The sequence below is a fragment of the Petromyzon marinus genome, assembly GCF_048934315.1.
Source record: "Petromyzon marinus isolate PM22_M1 ecotype Great Lakes invasive population chromosome 68 unlocalized genomic scaffold, UKy_Petmar_22M1.pri1.0 chr68_unloc.1, whole genome shotgun sequence".
NCBI lineage: Eukaryota > Metazoa > Chordata > Hyperoartia > Petromyzontiformes > Petromyzontidae > Petromyzon > Petromyzon marinus.
Window position 1 is genome coordinate 737,120 of NW_027422597.1, and position 25,651 is coordinate 762,770.

Genomic DNA, 25,651 nt, shown 5'->3' on the forward strand with positions numbered 1-25,651 from the left:
GGGACGACTTTCGTTTGAGCCTCGACGCCTTTTGGCGTCCTCTGGTCGAGCACCAATTGGGTCGAGGCTCAAAAGAAAGACGTCCCTTGGTGTGGACCAATCAGTTTCAAGGACAATGCATATATTATAATAGTGTGTGTTTTGTTTGCATTTTGACCACAAGTATTGTGGTTAATGCACCACGTGATTCCTTGTAAAAAGTTTTGTTGCAAGAAAAAAGGGGAAAGCCCTATTATTACTAAGGATATGTTAAAAATACAATTATGTAACTATACAGTCCGATCTTAGAAACGTTCTAATTATAAGATCACGTGTGCCACTACCTATGTGTGCTATGACCTATGTCTAATGCTCTGTTCAATTGTGCTTCTTACATCTGTCTGTGCTCTCGGCACTTATTTCAGCTTGTCCAATCCTAACGTCGGCATGGACCTCATTGTGACTGCTCACTGTCAACCAATCCCGCGGCAGACTCAACATGCAAATGTTCTGTGCAGCCTAGAAAGTAGGTCCGTCGTGATAGCCTTTGTGCCAAAAGGACTGGCCAAACACCAAACGTCCTTATTCATGAGGCTACGCGTGATTGTGATGACGATGATCTTAGTTGGACTTTACCCGCACGCTGTTGTCGGTGAGGATGTTCCTGATCTGCAGTTGGGAGAGCAGAGGCGTCAGGTCGTCGCGCAGCGCCACGAGGAGCTCCCTCGTCTTGAAGCGGATTTTGTCTCGGAGGACAAAGTCGCTGTACTTGTTCAGAACCAGGGGGGACTTGTTGGAGAGTCTCCGGAGGAAGTCTGCGGCACCACAGAAGGGGGGGGGGAAACGCAGCGGCAATTGGCGCCGTTTCAGCCTTCAAAGGTGGATGAGAGCAGGTTGGAGTGCTTTTGGAAAATGTGAACAAAATAATGAAATGTAACGTAACCAATGTGCCTGAAGAATAAAGTTTTAATCGGCCCGCATTACCTGCTATGACGTACGGATCAGACACGTGGACACTGACAATTAAAAGGAACAGCACTGCAAAAGCATGAAATAGTACACGGTTTCAAGTTATGTAGAAAAACAGAACGACAGTGCATGGGTTATAGGACATTGCTTTGTTAATTAATTGCACCTGGGCAGGACATGTCACCAGAAGGAATGATGGCCAGTTAATACGACAAATGTGTAAATTTTGATTTGAAGCTTTCGTGACTGCAAGGATTCATTTCTGTGAACAGTCACAAGCTAATCACTCAGCTATTTCAATACTAAATTCTATGCTAATTCCTTTGTCAAGGGGTGCCTCTGTGGATGTGTATGCTTGGACTTTAACATAGCCATTTCTGTGACCAGTCACAAGCTAATCACTCAGTTATTTCAATGCTAAATTCTCCTGTTTGATTTGTACTAGGTGCCTCTGTGGATGTGTAGGCTTTGACTTTAACGTAGCCATTTCTGTGATCAGTCACAAGCTAATCACTCAGCTATTTCAATGCTAAATTCTCCTGTTTGATTTGTACTAGGTGCCTCTGCGGATGTGTAGGCTTTGACTTTAACATAGCCATTTCTGTGACCAGTCACAAGCTAATCACTCAGCTATTTCAATGCTAAATTATATGCTAATTCCTTTGTCAAGGCACTCTGTATCTTCTCACACAGCTTAAAGGTCGCGGTCTGAGCTTGTGGCTTTGTTTGCTCCAGCGCTGTCCTCCAGACAGTCTCGTCCCTTCACCTGATGAAGGCCGCTTGTGTTGTGGCCGAAACGTCGTAAGAATTTTATTGTGTTATTTTATTTTATCAATTGATTATTTTTTTCTCATTCTACGTGGTGACTTTACCGAAAGAACCAAAGAAGATGAATTTATTGTTTTGTTACCAAGGCCTCCCAGCCACTCCTTGAGTCCAGGATACTCGTCCTGCACGGCCTGCAGAGCAAACAGCAGCTTGAGGCAGTCGTCATTCCCTCTCTCTTTGAAGAAGTTGAGCAGCAGCTCCGTGCACTCCACGCCATCCCGGATGCCCTTGGCCTCGGTGAAGAGCTCGTTCGGGATTTGTCCCCGGCTCATGAGCTGCAGCAGAAGATGCTTGGGGTCTCTGGCGATCCAGAGCTTCAGATCCGACTCCTTATCTCGAATGGCCCTCAATGCCTCACCTGCGATCGACAGAGGTTCATATGAATTCCACAAGTATCGTTCTACACAGACTTATTTGATTTTTTATTAAAATTAGGCCACGATTGTGAACCAAGGCACAACGTATAACATATTTAGGTTCATATTGGTACTTAAACAGTCAAGTGTGACGTGAAGTCGTTCAGTCACGCACAGCATGACATCATTCCTGTGCGGCTTTAAACGTAGCGACGTAGTCTCCGATCACTTCCCCGAGGACGAACTCGTGCTGGAAAGCATTACGGAAGCCACGCATATGCATGGTTCTTCTTCCTCGACTCTCACAAAATGGCATTCGATGTCAATACACCGGTGCGTTCACGTGGGTCGTACCGTGTGTCTGAATCCACTTCCACAGCTGCACGTATTGCTTCCTCACAGAGTAGAGGGCGTCCCACAGCGTCTCACAGCGTGCCTCTCCCTGGCTGATGAAGTGGTCCAGAACGAGCTCCACACTCTCCTCTCCGCCCTTGTCGATGGCCGCTTGGTGCACTCGTCGTGGAATCAATTTGAAGCCGTTGAGATGCTCCAGGAAGGCCGATGGATCCGCTCCGATCCAGGCCTTGAGTTTCTCTTTGTTCTCTCGGATCTGTTGCATTGTCTCGCTGCTCTCATTGCTCCTCTGTAGCGTGTGGAGAAGACACGGTCACGATTATTTCTGTCTATCTGGGATGGAGTTTTCAGTGTACTGGTGCACGTCTACACACTGAAACAATGTAGAGTAGGGTCATCATGCCACTATGCTGCGTTGAGTTTACCTGAACTCCATATGGCACCTTGTGTTCATTTCGCATGATATGAACAAGCGGTAGATTTTCATCATGCTCGTTATTTGTATGAGTAGTGTCTGAAAGAAAACAGATAAAATTAGTTAATCACTGATTCATAGCACAGTCGATGCGGTTCTATCATTTTATTATCGGTCCAAAACGAAAAACTGTTCTATTGTTCGACACAGAAAACTAAACATGGCGATCTTGGAGTCAGGGAGAACCTTTAAATGTTTCCTATAATTTTAAGATTGGAAAAACCTTAACTGGAATGTAAAGTTGCATAATTTCATAGCCAAGATGAAGATGTCATCACCTGCTGCTAAAGACCATGAACAGACAGTTTTGCGGTCGTTTTTGAATCAGTCCAAATCCTACCTCGATGCCCCTCGGGACCTCGACAATTGTCAACTTCCTCCCTTTGTCACAAGAGCGGCAAGCACAGAACGAAGTAACGACGACGCTTCAATTGAGCGTCCTGTCCAACACGACTTCACGCGGGTGTGAAATATTGTCGGATGAGTGGAGGCACGGCAGAGGTGACTGTCACCAGTAGCAACACTCTCCAAGGGACTATTTAAAATGACACCGAAGCCAAAGCTCTCAAAAGGGATGTAACTCATTTTCATCATTCTGTGCAGTGGTGTCTGCAGAGAGCATTCAGAGGCGGCTTTGTGCCGAGACGTGATTTCTCCACGCATCTTAATTCACTGTATAATGAGTAAAACACATTTTGGCAGATGTATAATTGCAGCCCCAATAACAGGATGTGATCTTTGGATTAAGCACAGAACGTTGCCACTTACCTGATTGCTTCACCATCGTTTTTAAAGTCAACCCCTTCTGCTTCATGTTGAAGTAAACTATGAGCAACACGAGTGCAGTCAGGACGAAGATGAGGACTGCCGCCAACACGACTGACGTGGCGTCTGAAAATTTTATGAAGGGAAAAAAAACAACAAGCTGTGAACAACAGTCCCCTCTCCACCAACTTATCAGGTCTATGTGATACATTGCGATGAATACGAATGCAGTACGTTGCATTAACACAACCTCTATCAAAATCAAACCATCAAATCACTGCTCATAATAAAGGTTTTTGGGTTAGATCGCGTTATTTATAAATGTGTCGTAACCCTCCACCACCCGACACGGCCAATCAGCAAAAATAAAAGTGTCACGTTGACAAAAGACACAAATAATTAACTACTTTAGCCCACCGGTGTGTTGAAGAGTGAATCCACAACATTTACAGTTTGAGTTGTACTGTGACGTTTCGCTGGTAAATACATCCAGCATCATCGGGCAATTCGCCAGAATGGTAAAGCCCTCGCTTGCTCCCGGTTTTATATAGAGCAGCAGCAGGGTGACGTCATCATTGAACTCATATCAGGTGCAGTGATTTGAGGCAGAGGGGGGGGGTATTGTAATTATGTAATCGATTAGTAATCAGTCAATGGTTATGATTAGTAATGAGTTGTAGATTAGTAATTAGTTGTAATGTGTGTTATTGTGATTATATGCTACGTTAGTAATCCGTTAATTAGTATGCGTTTCCCCTATAAGGAATTGTAATATGCATTATTTAATAATATGCCTCCAGGCCGCACTAAATCACTGCTCTTTGCATCATTTCTATAGTTTCTTTAAGCACGAAAATTTTCTACGAAGGCGCTTTTTCACAGATTATCATCTGCAGCAGTTTCACAGTTGCGGGTGATGTTATTTTTTTTTTTACGATTTGCCTTCCCCCCATAAACGAACTTTACAGATAATTTCACATTCGAACCGCGATGCAAGAACACATGGCATTCTATTTTCAAAACAGATCCCTGCAGGGTGGGCTGGAAGGAACTATTGGCAAAGTAACGTCACGGTGCCTTCGAACTGCGCCTCGCAAATTGTATTCGGCTGTGGGCTGTCTGTGAATTTGCCACATCCCCAAAAGCGAAGTTCGCAAATGAGATAACGTCACTTCCAAATGTTGGGTGCAATAAGACGTAATATCAAGTATCTGCGCTGTCTATTGCTGATTTTATACACCCCAACAGCACGAGATTTCACTTCGTTAAAGTATTTAAAGGGGACGGACAGACGGACGGACGGAAGGACACATTAATCTATTGCAGGCTGGTACACTCAGTTTACAACCTCGTTCCTACCAGCATAAGGTTACCAGACCACTATAATTCACTGTGAAGCAGATGGCGCATTTTAATTTGTTGAATGCACCAGTCGCATTAACCAGGGTAGCCGATGGGGTTTTGAACTACAAACCTCCGAAACGAGCAGTAAAAGCGCTACTACCCAGTGTGAATATTTGGAGGCAAGGGGACTCCAGTCTAAAACTTGAGCGTAGATAAAATAAATAAAAAATTCGGTGTTCAGTATCTCACAGGGTCGTGAATTGATAACGTCACACGTGGCTGTGTTGACCGTGCATGCAGTTCCTGAAGCTTTCAATAGACGTGAGGTTGAGTTTGAATTTCGTGCTTCTACTGCAGAACGCTTCTGCGGTTTCAGTGGACCAGGCTGTCCCGTGCTCTCCCTGACAGCTGAGAAATCAAACGGCGTGTTGCGGTTGACTTGAGCGGCTTTGTAATCCTACTACTACCTGGGGTTTGCAACTCCTGAGGCACACAAATTCCCAAGTCGTCGTCTCTCTTGAGGCCCTCCGCGCACCGACACACCGTGTCCTGGGCCACGGAGCAGTTCACAGCCGCCTCCTCGCCTGCGATTAGGAAACAACAACAAAAAGCATCCCAAGGGGGGTGAGAGGTGGTGGTTATATCGCCTAAATATGAATGTCGTGTCGTCATTTCAAGTTTTCAAGTTTTCATTTTTTAGGTATAGAGCCCTGTGAGCCACGCGGCTCTTGAGTCGGGTACAACCGCAACAAACAAAACATGAACAGAGAAACATCTTAAAGCGACGACGCGAAACAGAAGCATCCTGGGATGAACCTGCAAATCATCATCGTCATGAAACCTGCCACCACCATCCGACACAGCCAATCAGTGGAGGGGTTTGTCACGTAACACAAAAACGTTGCCAATTAGTTACTAGTTTCAGTACTAACCGGTGGGTCAACTCCGCAAGAGCCACGATTCCCCCCTACCCCTCCCCCTGAGCACGCACACACACACAGCACACACGCAGCACACACACGCGCAGCACACACACAGACACACACACACACACACGCAGCACACACACACAGCACACACACACAACACACACATACGCAGCATACACACAGCACAAGCACACGGCACACACACACACACAGCACACTCACACAGCACACACACACAACACACACACACACACAGCACACACACACACACACGCAGTGTCCCGGCGGGGGATCGCTTGGCGCAACGGGTTTTCATCCGAAGGGCCCCTAGGTGGGAAGTCCCGTGGTTTCCCGGTGCCAGGAGGTTGGCCGACCCTCCCAGGACAAATCACCTTGGTGGCGCCCCTAAACTGAATTCAAATTGTAGGGGCGCACCAAGGTCCACCGGGCCAGCTGCGATGAGTTACGCACGACATCGGCAAAAGGGCTGGGGTGAAATGTTAAGTGAGCAGAGCAGACAGTGAGGGTGGGTGGGGGGGGGGAGGGGATCCTAGTGCCACCGACCAAGTACACACCGGGTGTGTATTTTTGCCAGCCGAACGCCCTCCCAGATATTAAACCGGCTGAGTCAGGGATTAATGGCCACGGGCGCAGAGACAATGGCCTGAACAATAACGTAACGTAACGTGACGCTCCACGTGAGGACGGAGAATTCTTTGAAAATTTACCGGTAGGCCGCACGATCGTCTGCGCAGGCTATAACGTTAACCCCGGATGGGGTTTTTTTTTTTTTTTCCGAAATCAAAGGGCCGTTAAAAAATGGGCGAAACCCGAAACTTGTTCAAGCGAGTTGTCTCATCCCCGAACCGCCTGGGCCGCCCAGACCGACTCCCCGCCCGCCTCCTCCTCCTCGAGCCGCCCGCAGCGCCCGCGCGACGCCGGCAGGGTGCGTCCGCGAGGTCCGCGACAGGGCGTGTGAGTATCTGGGGGGGGGAATTGGGGAGCGATGGGAGAGGCTCTAGCTCAGCGTCGGGGCAGTGTTTGCGACTCGAGTGTGCGGGGTCGTGCATGACCACCCGCCAGCGTTTGTGCAGTCGCCTTGGCGCAGCCGCTGTAGTGTTAACCGTGGGGCGTGCGCGTCGCAGAGTTCGATCACCAGCGGGAGAGTGGGCGTTGCGTGGAATAGCCCCATGCGGCGGTGAGCCAGCCCATTTAGCTGGGGGCCCGGCGGTGAGCCGATCGAGGCCGTGGAGGAGGGAGGGCGGTGGGGTGGAAGCCGGCCCCCGCGGCCACCTCCTTTGAGGCTGTGAAGACGGCAGCGGTTTGCAACGCGGCCGATGGTTTTGGATTGATGGCCGCGATCGCCGGGCCCCACCGAATATTCCACGCGCTTCATTGCGCATCAGGTGGCCGCATTGGCCATGCCCCGTCCTGATTCTGTTGATGGTCGGCCAGCGGCAGCGTGGATGGTTTGAAGCCGGGAGGCCGACGGAAGAATCCTGTACCAGAAGTTTACTTTTGATGTCGGCCTCAGTACAGACTTGCATGCGTCTCTTGGCTTGATTTGTATTCGTGGCATGGAAGTCGTTGCCTGTGAATAAATCCTGCTGCGTCTCTTGGCTTGATGCACGATGCGAGTAGCCAGACTGTTTAGCGTGGCCCTTGGAATCGGCGAGGATGGCCATCATCATAGGCCCTTGTGTCTCGAGAGACAATTCTTTTTTGCGCCTTACGAGGTCAGCTGTAGGTTTTGCAGCGCCTAGAATGACTTAGTAGGCCAATCCTTGAGTGGCAATCCTTGCCAAAGCAATTGCAAGTGAATGCGGTGGCAGCTCCAGAGGCGTTTGTTGCTTTTTCTTGACGTCGCTCCCTCTTGGTCTGCCAAGCGGTGCGTCTCTTCTCCTCGCCTCTCCCGAGGCCCGTCTTCACAGCCTGCTGCCAGCTGAGTCGGTCGCCGGCAGTTTTCTCCCAGTCACTTGGGTTGATGTCGCAGCTCTTCACGTCCCGTTCACAGACATCTTTGAAGCGCGGGACCGGGCGACCAGCGACCCGTTTGCCTGATGCAGGCTCGCCGTACAAGACATCCCCTTGGGTATTCTGCCATCCTGCATGCGGCGCATGTGTCCAAGCCATCTCAGGCGCCTACGACTGAGTAGAGAGTACATGCTGGGAATGTTGGCCAAGTTGAGAACTGAGGTGTTGGGAATGCGATCTTGCCATCTGATATCGAGGATGCGCCTGAGACATCGGAGGTGGAATGTGTTCAGTCGATGTTCTTGATGGGCGTATGTTGTCCAGGACTCAGACCCATAGAGGAGGGTGCTAAGGACGCAGGCCCGGTACACTTGTACTTTGGTGTTGAGCGTTATGGATTTGTTCTCCCACACTCTTTTAGTCAACCTGAACGTAGCTGCTGACGCCTTCCCAATGCGCTCGTCAATCTCTGTGACAAGGGACAAATTGTAGTAGGTGATGGTAGAACCCAAGTAGGTGAAGTCCTGAACGACTTCCAGGGTTTAGCTGCCAACGTTTATGGAAGGGGTGTCTCTGACATCCTGGCCCATGACATTGTATCTTTTTTAGACTGATTGTGTAGGCCAAAGTTGTTGCAGGCATTGGCAAGGTGGTCGATGAGTGTCTGCAAACCTTGTTCCGTGTGAGGATGTACCCTGGAATGTTCAATTGTAGAGTGCCGCTTTTCTCCACACGCGTCTTGGATACATTGAGGATGTGAATGTTTTCTCGCCGGATGATCTTTGTGAGGATGCATGTTTCTGCACGGAATAGGCTCTCAACATTTAGCTGGCATAGACGAACCGATGGGGTTGATGGAACTGCTCGTCTGGCCCCGAGGAGGAGCTTCGTTGCCAGGCTCTGTTCTTTCCGCTGTAACCTCAGAGGTCGACTGGCAACAGACGGCTTCCTTAGTGATGTCGTTCGTTATGAACTTTGGTGTGGACTTCGTTCCACGTGACAGGGTGGGCCGCGAGAAGGCTGACATCACCCGCCCGCCGCTCTTAGAAGCTGCAGAGGTTTGAGTCTGGACAGAGTTTGGATGGGCGACCACCGCGCAAACTGAAAAATGCCAAAAAAGTTTTGCCTACTTTTTGACATTCCTTCGGTTTGCTGAAAAACCAAATCAACCGGTGCTTTTTTTGGCCACCTGACAACTTGAGTTTCTTTGTCGGGTGGTGATGGATTTCAGGTTTTTTTTTTTTAAATTGGCTTCATACCAACACTATGTAACTTCAAAAACAAACTTATTGTGAGTAATAGTGGTAGTAAAAGCGTATGTACACAGGTAAAACAGTCGCTACAGGCTGATGCATGGGCTTCATTATAGGCAGTTCATAATTTTTTTTATCGTACTATGTGCCCACGCCTGCTTCTACCTTTCCCAAACCTGAAGTATGGTCAAATAACCTCAGTTAAAATAAAAAAATAAGATATTGGCACTAGAAATATATCGCTATAGAAGATGACTCTGCTGTGTCTAAGCTGCTGTATCCAAAGGATTCGCTAAACTCTTTTATATATATAAAAAAAAGTATCTGCGCGTGCGTGCTTACGAAGGATTTGTCTCTCAACCGGTGGGGTTCACGTTGAAAAAAAAAATTTGACGGGCAGCACGCCCTAAGCCCCACCATGGGCATAGCCTAATTCCTTTCTCACGTCCGTCACCTTTACATTAGTTGAATTAGCGATGTAGTGGCATTTAGCTTTATCTACTTATTTATGGCGTGACTTCGACCGTACCAACTCACGCCAATTGGGTGGATGGGGGGGGGGGGGGGGTGGGGGTGGACCCTACCAAGTGATGCGTGTTCGGTCGAGCTCACATTTTGTTTGACGCGTTGAACATGCAATAAATATACACATAGCCCTGCGGCTATTTCTTCACAGTGTGATGTCCTCTTTACCCCTCACACCCCCCCAACACAATGCGTGCAGGTTAATACTACAGAGTCCGTAGCTAATACTATTATAGTGTTATAATCTTAGTTCTTTCGGTAAAGTCACGTTGAAGGGAAACAACAAAATAATAAAATATATATAAAGCAATATATAAAATAATATATACATATTTTATTATTTTGTTGTTTCCCTTCAACGTGGTGACTTTATCGAAAGAACTAAGAATATGAATTACTGCAGTCACGAAAGCTTTAAATCAAAACTATTATAGTGCTTAGATAGCAATATTGTTGCACGGGTGGGGGGATGGTGGAGGGGGGGGGGTAGCGGCCCAGCCCCCAGCCTGCCAACGTGCCACCTCCGCCGGCTCGGCAATGTAGGTCAGGACGGGGGCTCCGCACGGGACTAGGCCTCACCACGGCTATGGTAAGTACAAGTTTCCTTGCTTCTTACGCTACAATCACGCACGTACAAAACCGTTGTTTTATTCATCACCTTGGAAGTATTCTATTATTTTTGGTCGTGTGCTCACAACAAGACGATGTATTGCTTACTTTCATCTTCATTATTTGTGTGAACTCACGTTCAAATATCTGATTTATTATTGTGTGAACTCAAGTTCTAATACACCTACTTAAAAAAAAAATATCACCTTTCGATTATTACATTACTTCTCTTCACTTACAGCTTTCGTGACTGCTGGATTTCAACATCTTTGCCTCTTTCTCTTACGTTACATACCTAAAAACATTTCAAGTAATTTTGCATTTATCACAATGCCATACACACCATAGTGTGTGCAAACAACAATTGTTTTTGCTTTGTAATTTGCCCATTCCTTTCATCTTCATTATTGTTTCAACTCACGTTGAAATTCACCTATTTATGCAAATATAACGTTCCCATTATTACATTACATTACCTCTTTATGCAAATATAACCTTCCCATTATTACATTACTTCTCTTCACTACAGCATTCGTGACTGCAGGAATTCATATTCTTTGCCGCCCGGGTAAAACTACATGGCCGGGAGTCGGAGCCATTCCCTCTACACCTTCGACTGCGACAGGGATGTCCTCTGGTTTCCACATTATTTTACATATATTTTTTTACCACGTACTTAGTGAAGCCTTCAATCTGCTACAGATACAATGGGAGGCTGATCGATGCCCGGGTGCCGTCAAGGGATGCCTCCTTATTGCTCAACAATGTTACGTATGCCCATGATCTGGTAACAGCTGCTCACTCAGAGGACGAGTTGGAGGCCCTGCTGCTGAACCTGGAGCTTGCCACTAAGAGGTGGGCCCTTGCCATCAGCCCCACCAAAACTAAGCACCTGCCTTGGTTTTTTGTACCATTGGACACTCCACCCCCACAACTCCCAATTGGTGATGGGCCGGTTGTGGAGAGAGTGGAGAGTTTGCCATACCTGGGCAGTGTGCTCATTACTGTCTCCGGTTTGACAGCAGAGGTCTCACTCCGAATCAGTCGAGCGGCATTATCTTTTCATCGGTTGCGTAACGCTGTGTGGAAGCTGCCTGGTCTGTCACTCCGCACTAAGCTTCAGGTCTTCTCGGCCACAGTCATTCCCTCCCTTCTCTACGCATGCCAAACATGGACCCCCCTAATGGAACATCTTGACCGGTTACAAATATTTATGCTGGCCTGCCTACGATCCATCCTGGGCTTAACCTGCAGGCTGGATTGTGTGAGGAGCTCACAAATCCTTTAAGGCTGCGTTGGCTGGCCCATGTAGCCCACATTTCCAGCCACCGCATGCCTAAACGGCTTTTGTTCGGCCGGATCGAGGAGGCTAAACGGGCGCGGCACGGGCTAGAGAAGAGATGGAGTGATGTGGTACAGGAGGACGTAGAGCTGAGTGGACTTGCTGATGACTGGTACCAGTGCTCTCAAGATCGGCCTCTGTGGAGGAGGCTCGTGAAGGATGCTACTGGGCAGTTGGAGGCAGTCGCCCCCCAACAACAACGGGGGGCAGAGGAGCGACGCTCACAACAACGAGCGGAGCGCTAAAGCACAGCAAGTTGGCACAGTAGGGGGCACAGGTGGTGCATCAGCCAGTCATCTCAGTCATCTCAGTCAGTCGACCCGTGGCACCTAGGTCTGCCCCGTCACCTCCTGCAAGCGGGCGTTCGACACTTCACGTGGCCTCAAAGTGCACCTAGCTTGGCACAAGCGTCGTGGTGATGTTACCACCACTTAATCCCGAATGGCGGTTCTTGTTGTTATATGGTATTGTGTGATATTTTTTACACTTTTAATTGTTTTCTATCTGCGTAACTTTGCCGAAAGATACAATCAATGTACATTAATAATGTTTGTGTGCAGACAACAAATTTTTGTATTTTTTTTTGGTGCCAAATCATCTTCATAGAAACCAATTTTTTTCAATAATCACCTTGCTAATATTACAATCATAATGTTTGCGTGCCGACAAATGATATTATTGTTCCTTGCTTCTTCCACTAAACTCATGTACATAGAAAGCGTGTCTAAATCGATGTGTGTGTGTCTGCCTTTTTCGCCCGGGCAACGCCGGGTACTTACCGCTAGTATAGAATAAAAAGGTTGTATTGTAGTATAAGACAACCTGATGATGATGATGATGCTGATGATGATGCAGGGAGCGATGAGAAGGAAATTGACACTATTTGGAAAAATGGAAGGAAATGGAAAGAGAGGAAGTCCTAACAGATAACGGCTTGATGACATCGCAAGAGGGCGTTGCCAGAAAAATGTGCCACGACTTTAGCATATTGCCACAAGACGGAAGGTGGAAACAGCAAATGACGAAATTTTCAGTGAACACATACTACCATGGGCTATCTGCCCATGGATTGTAATTATGACGATACACTACACTACTAAACACTACACTACCAAACACTACACTATTGCACTATACACCACTGCAATACGCTCCACTCTACACCACTCATAAACTACAGTAGTATACACTACACCACTATGATGTGGCACTACAAGATAGGAAATTGGAAACGACCAATGATGAAATGTGCAGTGTGACCACCTACTACGGGCTCTCTGTCCATGGATCCTGACGATGATGAAACAATATCTATGCCGCATGCAAGAAGACACAATTCTGAAACGCACAATGCATGGATAGGGGAAACGCCTACTCTGCTGTGCTGACACTCACCTGGTCCACAGCTGCTGCACCACGAGCACACCTTCTCCTGGTTGTCTCTGTCCATGAATGTGCCCTTAGGGCACGACTCACACATGGCAGCACGACCATTAGCTATGCAGTCCGACATCTTGTACATCCCTGAAGGACAAAGGAGTTGTTGTTAGAACACAGACAAAGATCTCCCTGTATAGCCTTTAACAGACTCTTGGGGCAGATGCTCTACCGCCTTTTTCTCCACCGGTGGCGTTGTTTACACACTGCACCAGGTAGTCATTTGAGTCTGAGTCGACCTAGGGGAGGCCCAGGTCCGGTTCAGATAATCGTCACTGGCGTTGGCCCTGAGCTGGAATTCAACACTGGACACCGGGTTGGTAGCGCAGCGCGCTAACCGCTGCACCACCGCTCACACACACACACACACGTGATCACAAGTTGGTTTTGGGAGTCACGGGCTGCACTGACTGTCAACCTGCGTTAGAGTTATGTGACTGGCAGTGGCTCAACTGAACACGAATTTCTTCAGTCATCATCACGATCCATGGGTTTTCCACCGCACATTTCGTCGTTTGTATCACGCATTCCTGAGCCTTGTCGTGCAAATACGGCGAAGTAGTGGCCACCCGCATGGGACGTGGGCAATCCTGCCTCTCCCGCTGGCATTATTATTTTACTACTATTCGCGTTAATCTGAGCTACTTTTAAGCTGTCTTTGATTTTTTTCAAAGTTCACCACTTTATTAACTAGTTATTAATATGTTGCGATTTCGTTTTTGTCAAGAGCTTCTTACTTACAAGCTGGTGTTGCCGCCATCCCTCATCGTCTCCATACACAGCCTGCCCAAGGGATCATGTTTGCAATAACCACAACACAAGAGTTGTACGCCTTTTGGCGTCTTCTGGTCCAACACCAGTGGAGAGACTAAGGGGCTCTAAGAAAAGCCGTCTCGGGTGTGGACCAATCAAATCCAAGGACAGTGCCAATATTATTATCAGAGTTGTCTCTTTTTTTGTTTGCATTATGACTGCTTGTGTTGTGGTTATTGCAAACATGATGCCTTATATAAAGGTGTCAGTTTTTGTGCCAGTTAAAAGGGTAAAACATATTACTATATCTTGCTACTGGCAAAGGAGGTCTCATAATGTAAATGCTCACCCCGAGCCCTCAATACTCTGATAGTGCGCTGTTTTTGAGTTGTACGCCTTTTGGCGTCTTCTGGTCCAACACCAGTGGAGAGACTAAGGGGCTCTAAGAAAAGCCGTCTCGGGTGTGGACCAATCAAATTCAAGGAAAGTGCCAATATCATTATCAGAGTTGTCTCTTTTTGTGTTTGCATTTTGACTGCTTGTGTTGTGGTTATTGCAAACATGATCCCCTTGTATGAAGGTGTCAGTTTTTGTGCCGGATAAAAAGGGTAAAAACCTATTACTATATCTTGTTACTGGCAAATGGGGTATCATAATGTAAGTAATAACAACACACTTATACATTTCTTATCGTTGTCCATCCGACGACACATGTGCGTCCAAATAGCACACCTGTCAACCCATATGTCTTACCGGGAAATTGAGTTTTCAGGTCCATACAGCGTTCAGCCGTTTCAATACAGGCAATTGTTGTGTCTATTTGTTGGTGTTTTGTTCGTTGTGATGGGATTTTGTCCTTTCAAATCTTAACGTTTATCCTACAAAGGGGTGACCAATAAGGTCTGAATTGACCTGTAATAAGGTAAGGCACTGAGATAAGAGGTTGACAGGTATGAAATAGTGTCAGTTTCCCTTTGATCCCTGCCTGCATCATCATCATCATCAGGTTGTCTTCTTCTATGGCGCTACCTTTTTAATTGACTTCTACGTCGGTCAACTCTTTGACGCAGCAAGTATCCACCTCGACAGCAATACATTTCTCAAGTGGCAACATCTCTCATTTCTCATTTCTCCAGTAACCACCAACCCCATAGCCTAGAATGCAGTGAGAGGAGCTGACTTGGGTGGAGGAAAGGAAGCATCCGGTCACCACACGTTGTCACTCCACAGAGGCGCGTAGATCGGAAGCCTCCGTGTCTGTGTTGCTTTACCTGCACGGCACAGCTCACAGCAAACTCCTTGCGGTGTTTTGTAGAATCCATCGCCGCACTCCCCGGCGGAGGACAGTTGCTGCGGGAAAAGCATCTGCAGGGGAAGATTCGCGGCGGAATTGAGCGGCTGATTGTAGAGGGCAGAGCGACAGCTGCAAATTTCACATTCAGACGGAGCCACAGAGGCGAGTTCACTCGGCTGCACATGGGCCAATTCGGGGGCTCTCTCCCCCCTCGCCTTGCCCATTTTAAGGGAGGGCCTCGTTTGTAGTTGATGAGAGAGGCACAAAAACAAAGCGACAAACCCCCCCACCCACCGCCCACCAGGATGGCCCCACACACACTGCCGCTTGCTGTGACGGGGAAGCGCTGGTGGGGAGTGGTGGCGCAGCGGTTAGCGCACCGCACTGTGAACCCGGCGACCCGGGGTTCGATCCCCGCTCACAGCCATCACCAGTTGCGATTGTCTGAACCGGTCCCGGGCCTCCCCCCCCCCAGGTCGACTCAGCCTCAAACGAGTACCTGGTGTAGCGGTGTGTGAACATGTTGCCGCTAGGGAGACAAAGGTGGCCACCCACTTCCCTCGTGTGACGTTACCGGCCTTCATAGGAGCTCGCCGACAGCACTTGCCCCGACAGTCTGGTAAGGCTTTACGGGGAGTCGTTACCTTTGTCGTTACCTTTGTCGTGGTCGGCGCGTGGGCAGGACCACACCCCACGCCCACGTGCCAATGATGATAAGCACTACTACACCGTACCAGGTCTATCTGTGTGTTTAGTTGTTGTTGTTAAGGCTGAGTCGACTTCCGGGGGATGCAGGGTACAGGTACCAGGTGGTGGTGGGGGGAGGGGTTTCTCGGAATTTTCCCGAGATTGCAATCTCCGGACAGAATTCATTGAGTCTAGATGGAATGACACGTGGCTAAACATTCATCGGCGTCAATCAATGATTGATTATAATCAATCTGCTGCCTGATGAAGGCCTTACCCGAAGCCGTCTGAAATGTTTCACGGCTCTGCGATGCAAAGGATCCGCCAAACGCCGCGTCTCCTACGTTTGGACGTACTTGTACCCCTGCTACTTACTCCGTGTTATTTTAACAGGCAAGGTTCACAATGAGTTGCTGTGCAGATTTGATTTCAGGAGCGACCTGGTCGTCACAAATTGATAGAAGCTCAAGCAAGAGGTGTAAAGCATAAAGCTACGCATGGAGACTCATAGAGATGCATAGAGACCCATAGAAACCCATAGATACACACAGAGACCTGTAGATACACACATAAACCAATGGATACACATAGAGACACATAGAGATACAGATACCCATAGATACACAGACACCCATGAATATACAGAGACCTTGAGAGATACAGATAGCCAAAGACACACACAGAGACCCATAGATACACACAGAGACCCACGGATACACACAGAGACACATAGACACAAAGAGACCCATAGATACACACAGAGACCCATAGACACGCACAGAGACCCACAGATACACACAGAGACCCATAGCCCCACAGAGACCCATAGATACACACAGAGACCCAAAGATACACACAGAGACCCACAGATACACACAGAGACCCACAGATACACACAGAGACCCACAGATACACACAGAGACCCACAGATACACAGAGAGACCCACAGATACACACAGAGACCCACAGATACACACAGAGACCCACAGATACACAGAGAGACCCACGGATACACAGAGACCCACGGATACACACAGAGACCCATAGATACACACAGAGACCCACGGATACACAGAGACCCATAAATACACACAGAGACCCACAGATACACACAGAGACCCACGGATACACAGAGACACAGATACACACAGAGACCCATAGATACACACAGAGACCCATAGATACACAGAGAGACCCACAGATACACACAGAGACCCATAGATACACACAAAGACCCATAGATACACACAGAGACACATAGACACACAGAGACCCACAGATACACACAGAGACCCATAGATACACACAAAGACCCATAGATACACACAGAGACACATAGACACACAGAGACCCACAGATACACAGAGACCCATAGATACACACAGAGACCCATAGATACACACAGAGACCCACGGATACACAGAGACACAGATACACACAGAGACCCATAGATACACACAGAGACCCACGGATACACAGAGACACAGATACACACAGAGACCCATAGATACACACAGAGACCCACAGATACACACAGAGACCCATAGCCCCACAGAGACCCATAGATACACACAGAGACCCAAAGATACACAGAGACACAGATACACACAGAGACCCATAGATACACAGAGCCCCACAGATACACACAGAGACCCATAGCCCCACAGAGACCCATAGCCCTGCCACTCCGCCCCTGTTCGTGACCATCGGCCACAACGCATCACAGCGCAAGGCAGCTTCGCTTAATTATTTTTTTTTAAAAATCCTAATCTGGTTGTCAACCTGTTTTTTGGCCACTTGTTGAATTTGCATTTCAAGCCGAGTCGTTGGGACCCCACCTTTGCCTGTCGCCCCAACGTGGTTCTGAGAAATAATGTTAAGGGGCCGTCCATAAATGACGTCACGCGATTTTGGACGATTTTTTTAACCCCCCCCCCCCTCGTCACACGACGTCACAAAAAGTCAGACACCCCCACCCCCTCAAATATGACGTCATAAAGCTCTGACCCCCCCCCCCCTCAAAAATAAAACACGCTTCAAATCGTATTCTTAGTTTTGAAAGGGAAACAACAAAATAATAAAATATATATAAAACAATAAAAAAATTCTCACGACGTTTCGACCATAACTCAAACGGTCATCTTCAGGTGTGTTGGTTTGCATAAATTTATTTTTAAACGGCGCATTTATTTATTTAAAAAAAAAGTTAGCGCCACGCGCAACGATTTGGCAGTTATAAATAAATGCGCCGTTTAAAAATAAATTTATGCGAACCAACACACCTGAAGACGACCGTTTGAGTTATGGTCGAAACGTCGTGAGAATTTTTTATTGTTTTATATATATTTATATATTATTTTGTTGTTTCTCTTCAACGTGGTGACTTTACCGAAAAAACTAAGAATACGAATTACTGCAGTCACGAAAGCTTTAAATCAAAATTTTACGCTTCAAATCGCTTTAAACTATCGTCGTTGTAGTAGTTGCGTATTTAATGTGGTGCTACACTCTGATGTTGTAGGTAGAAAACATTTATTTAAAAAAGTCAATTTAATTAAGTAGAACGTGTTGTCCGTATTTATTTATAAAGTTGCAGCATTTTGATGTGACGTCATATTTCTGAACCCCCCACCCCCCACCCCCACCCCTCGTCACACATCGTCACAAATGTCTGACCCCTCACCCCCAAGGTGCGTGACGTCATTTATGGACGGTCCCCTAATTATAATCAACATCAAAAATATTTTTTTTTTCACGAAATCGTCCAAGTGTTACGTGCGGCCATACGCCAACCCTTCAAAGTAACCGCTTTACTCTAGGAAGCCCGCAAGCGTTGTTTGACGGTGGATGAGTTCACAAACGTCTTCAATACATCCTTCCGGGCTGCCGTACGGATTGACGTTTTTTTGATCGCGAGTTATCTTACAGAGGAGACTGCAGACTCCAAATCCGCAGCAGCGAGGGCCCCGGGGGGGAATCGAGATCGAAACGACGGAAAACCTCCCTGCATCCCAGGTGAGGGCGATTCAATCACGCCATCGTGGCTGAACCAATGGGAGCGGGAGTGCAGAGTTTGACCTCATGGCCACCCAGGTGTGTGGGCAGGGTGGTGACCTTTGAGCTGCCTTAGTGGACGGGTGATTTTATTTTTTTTATCGCCGGTCCAAGTGTCCAAGTGTCCCCGGGGGGGAGTTGTAATGGCGGGCCTCCGGGTGGGTCGGCGAACAGCCTCATCGGGGGTTGACGGCTCATCGTGACGCCGGTTTTGCTCTCGTCCTCGTGGTCGTCGTCGTCGTCGTTGTGAATTGCCGGAGAAAAGTCACGGTGCACGATACGTGGACGTCGCGAGTGGCGTCGCCGTTTCGTCAGCGAAGTTGAGCTTGCAGGTCCATACGGCGTTGAGCTCTTGCTCAAACAATGCTCTTCATATTCGTTGGGTCTTTCGGTCAAGTCACGTGGATAGGTTCAAAGAAAATAACAAAATAAAATTACGAAAAAAAAAACTACGACCACGTTTCGATCACAACACGAGCTATCTTTTATTTTGTTTTTTTCCTCCTGATGGCGATCGCTTGTTATTTTCTTTGAATCAATCCACGTGACTTTAACGTAAAGACCCAAATAATGTGAATTCCTGCCATTCACGAAAGCCTTATTTAAGTCAAGAAAAGCCTTATTTAAGTCAAGAAAAGCCTTATTTAAGTCAAGAAAAGCCTTATTTAAGTCAAGAAAAGCCTTATTTAAGTCAAGAAAAGCCTTATTTAAGTCAAGAAAAGCCTTATTTAAGTCAAGAAAAGCCTTATTTAAGTCAAGAAAATCAAATATTGAGCATGGTACAATTCGAGCCGTAAAAAAAAAGGATTGTTTAAAAATATATTTACATTGTTTTAATGATAGAATATGGTATTGTCATCCGTATGACATACATACACCAAGTTTTCAGTCGATACCACATTGGGAAGATGGTTGAAATTGATTTACAAGATTTGAGGATACAACAGACAGTAAGTTAAATAAAAGCGTGTATAAAATGTAAAAAAATATATAATTTATTTTTTTTACGATAGAACACAGTCTTGCCATCAGTATGACATACATACACCAAGTTTTCAGTCGATACCGCGTTGGGAAGATGGTTGAAATTGAGTTACAAGATTTGAGAATACAACAGACAGTAAGTTAAATAAAAGCGTGTATAAAATGTAAAAAAAAATATATATATATTTTTATATATATTTTTTATTTTAACGATAGAACACAGTCTTGACATCAGTGTGACATAAGTATACCAAGTTTTCAGTCGATACCACATTGGGAAGCGGGTAAAAAATGTAGTTACAAGATTTTTTGAGGATAGGACAACACACTGAGTGAGTTAAATAAAAGCGTGTAGTAATAAAAAACAATGGTCTTTTTGTGTTTCTCCCACCTCATTGGACTTTGTCGTATGAGCTGTGAGATTTATGAGGGCGTGGGGTGAGCAACGAGGTCTGAATTGGTCTGTAAAATGGGAGGCGCTAATAAGAGGTGGACATGTATTGGTATTTTTCAAGTAAGTAAACGATCCGGGTTTTCTCGATTTCATCAACTGCGCCATCTCTGCTGCTTGTTTACGTTCAGTCGGCTTCTTCTTTTCTCTGCAGACTTCTCCGGATTCATCTGAATAAAATCTCAATCGCGGAATGAATGCCTGCCAACCCCTTATCAGTGCCCCTCCCTACCTTATTACAGATCAATTAAGACCTTATTGGTCACCCCCGTGCCCCTTTATTAATCTCAAAGTTCATCCTACAAAGTCCCATCGCAAAGGGAGAAACGCAAACAAATAGACAATCACCACCACTGCACTCACAACTAGAACACACACCGCTACGTACCTGCATAAAATCCTAATCAATGCCACTACCTTCCTTATTACAGACTAATTAAGACCTTATTGGTCAACCCCGTGCCCCCTTATAAATATCAACGTTCATCCTACAAAGTCCCATCACAATTAGAGGTCTGAATTGGTCTGTAAAATGCTAATTCCTTTGTCAAGGCGCTTTGTTTCTTCTGACACAGCTTAAAGGTCGTGATCTGAACGTGGCTTTTTTCACTCCAGCGCTGTCCTACCAGACAGTCTCGTCCCCTTCACCTGATGAAGGCCGCTTGTGTTGTGGCCGAAACGTCGTGAGAATATTATTGTGTTATTTTATTTGATCAATTTATTATTTTACTCTCATTCTACGTGGTGGTGGTGACTTTACCGAAAGAACCAAAGAAGAAAAAAACAAATACTGTGTTTTTTTTTTGTTTTGCCCGTAGCGAAACGGCTGTATGCTGTGTGGACCTGAAAACTCAATGTCCCTGTAACAAGATCACGGAGTGAATCGTATGAATAGGGAGTACACGGTATGTATACTTGCTCTTGTTTCTTTCAGTAAAGCCACGTAGGTAAAGCAAAATAATAAAAAAAAACAAATAAAATAAATAAACATAGAAATAAACTAAAAGATATTAAAAAAAGAATAAGTTAAATTAAATCGCGACATTTCCATGGCAACACAAGCAATCGTTATCGATGATGATTTGCTTGTGTTGCTACCGAAAGTCGTCATTTTAATTATTAATCTTTTATTTTTCGATTTAAAGCTTTCGTGACTGCAATGATTCATCTTCTTTGGTTCTTTCGGTAAAGTCACGTAGAATGATAATAAAATAATAAATTGATAAAATAAAATAACACAGTAATATTCTCACGACGTTTCGGCCACAACACAAGATGAAGGCCGCTTGTGTTGTGGCCGAAACGTCGTGAGAATATTATTGTGTTATTTTATTTTATCAATTTATTATTTTATTATCATTCTACGTGACTTTACCGAAAGAACCAAAGAAGATGAATCTTTTATTTTATTTATACCTTTCTTCGCCTACGTGACTTTACCAAAAGAACCAAGCGTAAGGATGCTTGCAGTCACGAAAACTTCAAATCTACAATAACCCGTACGTGTTGACAGTTGTGTAGTGGGGTTACTTTCCAACACAGAAACACGACCGGTTGGGTACTGAAACTAGTAACTCATTGGCTACGTTTTTAGTGTTACCTGACAAACCCCTCTTACTGACTGGCTGTGTCGGGTGGTGGTGGTGGCGGCTTGCACGACGACACAACATTAATATTCACGCGATATAACCACAACCTCTGCCCCCCCCCCACCCCCCCCCCAAAAAAAAAATTATATAAAACTCTTACGGAAGTGAAGTACAGGTTGCAATTACGCTCCAGAAATCTTGATTTGAAGCTTTCGTGACTGCAGGAATGAATCCAAACTCTTTGGATCTTTCGGTAAAGTCATCACGTAGTTGGAAAAGCAAATAAATCACGACGTTTCGATCGCAACGCAAGCGGTGTTTCGAGAGAACCCATGGGGCTCCAAAGAGATCCGGAGATCATCGTCACGTGGAGAAAAATCCACGCGACCATATTGTCGAGAGAGAGAGGGAGAGAGACACGCAAATTCTAAATAAACAGCAGCAGCAGCAGGCGTCGTCAGGGTCGGCATCGAACCCACGACATTCCCTGTGTACCGGGCGAGGTAGTTAACATCTCCTAGCCACCACCGTGACGATGACGAAGGTGAGTGAATGAGGAGCGGTTGTCCTCACCATGAGAAACAGACGGAGCATCGCTGTCCAGGGGGTCGTGAGGATCTCCTGCCACTCGTCACGGACTCCGCTCAGTCTCCCAGTCGCTCGCCTCACTTTGCTGGCCGCCTGTCATGTGCGTCGAGTGTGAGTGTCTGAGTGTGTGTGAGTGACATTGAGTGTGTGTGTGTGAGTGTGTGTGAGATTGAGTGTGAGTGTGTGAGTGAGATTGAGTGTGTGTGTGTGAGTGTGTGTGAGATTGAGTGTCTGAGTGTGTGTGAGTGAGAGATTGAGTGTGAGTGTGTGTGTGAGTGTCTGTGTGTGTGTGTGAGATTGTGTGTGTGTGTGAGTGTCTGTGTGTGTGTGAGATTGAGTGTGAGTGTGTGTGTGAGTGTCTGAGTGTGTGTGAGATTGAGTGTGTGTGTCTGAGTGTGTGTGAGATTATGTGTGTGTGAGTGTCTGTATGTGTGTGTGTGTGTGAGATTGAGTGTGTGTGTGAGATTGAGTGTGAGTGTCTGAGTGTGTGTGAGATTGAGTGTGAGTGAGTGTCTGAGTGTGTGTGAGATTGAGTGTGAGTGTCTGTGTGTGTGTGTGAGATTGAGTGTGTGTGTGTGAGATTGAGTGTGAGTGTCTGAGTGTGTGTGAGATTGAGTGTGAGTTTCTGTGTGTGTGTGTGTGAGATTGAGTGTCTGAGTGTGTGTGAGATTGAGTTTGTGTGTGTGAGTGTCTGTGTGTGTGTGAGAGATTGAGTGTGAGATTGAGTGTGAGTGTGTGTGTGAGATTGAGTGTGAGTGTGTGTGTGAGATTAAGTGTGAGTGTGTGTGTGAGATTGAGTGTGAGTGTCTGTGTGTATGTGTGAGATTGAGTGTGAGTGAGTGTCTGAGTGTGTGTGAGATTGAGTGTGAGTGTCTGTGTGTGTGTGAGTTTGAGTGTGAGTGTCTCTGTGTGTGTGAGATTGAGTGTGAGTGTCTGTGTGCGTGAGATTGAGTGTGAGTGAGTGTCTGAGTGTGTGAGAGAGATTGAGCGTGAATGAGTGTTTGTCTGTGTGTGAGATTGAGTGTGAGAGTGAGTGAGTGAGAATGAGTGTGTGGATAAGCGTGAGAGTGATTGAGTGAGTGAGTGTGAGAGTGAGTGTGTGGATGAGCAAGAGTGAGTGAGAGTTAGTGAGAGAGAGTAATTGAGTGGGTGAGTGAGTAAGTGAGAGAGTGAGTAGGTGTGTGGATGATAGTGAGTGTGAGTGAGTGAGAGTGAGTGAGAGTGTATGGATGAGAGTGAGAGTGTGTGGATGAGAGTTAGTGTGAGTGAGAGTAAGTGAGTGTAAGCGAGAGTGAATGTGTGTATGAGCGAGAGTGAGTGAGAGTGAGTGTGTGGATGAGCGTGAGAGTGATTCGACTGGGATAAAAACGCGAGTGAGCTCCGCTTGGTCTTGTTCGTCTTCAACAAGCAACGCGACCCTTCCCGAATCAAATTTTAAACCCTGCACTGCGTTATATAATAAAAAAAATAAACACCTGCCGCTTATCACAAAATATGCGGTCAGGTGAGCGTGACGTCAGTCGTGAGTTGCGCTAAGAGAAGGGAGTGGCAATGTACAAAGACAAAGGTTCTTCCCCGGTGTAGCCTGTAACAGACTGTTGGGGCAAGTGCTGTTAGAAGCAGCGCCTATGAAGGCTACCGGCACTACGGCACTCGAGTCGAGGGGGTGAGTTGGCCAGCACCAATCTCGCCCGCCCGCCCGTCCGCCTTTGTCTCCCCGGTGGCGATGTTTAGCGCACACCACTGCAGCAGGTACTCGTTTGGGTCTGAGTCGACCTAGGGGAGGCCCAGCACCGGTTCATCTATTCCACCGGTGGTGGCGGTGGCCGTGGCCTTGGCCGTGGGCGGGAATCGAACCCGGGTCTTAGGCCAGGTTGGTCGCGTAGCGCAGCGCGCTAACTGCTGCGCCACCGCTCCTCCCGTGGTTATGCACGCGTGGAATGCGAGGAATGCCCAGCGCCTCCTTGCCAGATGTGTATCTGCACCAAGGCCGTAATCTATATATATACATGTGTAAAAGGCAGAAGTTGTGATTATGTGTTGAAAATGTTTTAGCGTACTTCCCGACATGCAACAAACTTGAAATTTGGCACGTGGGTACTTTGCAGACTGTACACCATGCAAACATTATAAAAATAAAACTTTTGGATATTTTTTTTTTGGGTGGGGGGGGAGGGGAGCTCATTAATGCATTTATTTTTTGCACGGGAAGTGAGCTGTGACGTCAATTCTGTCACGTGACCCGCGCACGTGGAAGCGTGACGCATTGTAGTGGAGTGGTTAGCGCGCTGTCTGTGTGTGTGTGTGTATGTGCATGTCTGTGTGTCTGTGTGTGTGTCTGTGTGTGTGGTTAGCGCTACGCTGCGCTATGAACCTGGAGACTCGGGTTCGATTCCCGCTCACGGCCAACACCGGTGACGATTATCTTAACCTGTCCTGGGCCTCCCCTAGGTCGACTCAGCCTCAAACGAGTAACTGGTGTGCTGTGTGAACATCGCCACTGGGGAGACAAAGGCGGCCGGGCGTGGTGAATCCAAGTCCCGGGCATAAGCCGGGTAGCACAGCTAGTTTTAATATATATTTGGGCGGACACATCCTCCCCCAGTATTCAAATATGCTCAAAATGCCCCCCCTAATATATTGCTATAATAATTGCTATGCTATGTAAATAACAATTTGCTAAACCTTGGCCACAATATCTGGACTCGTCTTCATATAAATCAACGCGTAGATTTATGTTTACGTGATTGTGGTCATGGTTGTACTTTATTAATCCCTAATCTCTGCCATTACATACGACGAAACAAAAACAAATACGGAGCAATGTAAATACAATGAAACACTATTAGACATTATTGTTAAACATAAATAAAAACATGTCCATCCCGTGTGTTAGTGAATTTTTTTTAAAATATATTTTAGGAAGGAAATGAATTTTTTAATGTCGATATTTCTCTGGGTTGGGACCCCCTCCCCCTCCCAATGTTGACTCCATGGCTACGGCCTTGATCTGCGCAGAGACTAAAACTAACTAACATTCGTGTTCATTTGACCAGGTGTAAGGCCCCACCCGAGCTACTGTGTAGCCATTTTATCAGAAGTGACCTGGCCA

The 25,651-nt window shown here is 46.6% G+C and overlaps 1 protein-coding gene across 2 annotated transcripts; it reads right to left on the bottom strand.

Annotated features, from left to right (window-relative positions):
• Window positions 1–254: 254 nt before the first annotated feature.
• On the bottom strand, window positions 255–23,981 carry LOC142907989 (uncharacterized). 2 transcript variants are annotated; one of them, XM_076058082.1, is made up of 9 exons: window positions 22,525–23,981; window positions 15,164–15,257; window positions 13,098–13,226; window positions 5,538–5,654; window positions 3,730–3,852; window positions 2,912–3,000; window positions 2,487–2,775; window positions 1,859–2,134; window positions 255–794 (listed from the first exon to the last, which is right to left on the bottom strand). In XM_076058082.1, exons 1-9 carry the CDS (start codon window positions 22,543–22,545, stop codon window positions 601–603), a joined length of 1,332 nt encoding a protein of 443 aa, XP_075914197.1. In that variant the 5' UTR covers window positions 22,546–23,981; the 3' UTR covers window positions 255–600. The 2 variants fall into 2 exon arrangements, with proteins under 2 accessions (XP_075914197.1, XP_075914196.1); XM_076058081.1 differs by having other exon boundaries at window positions 5,535–5,654.
• Window positions 23,982–25,651: the final 1,670 nt, after the last annotated feature.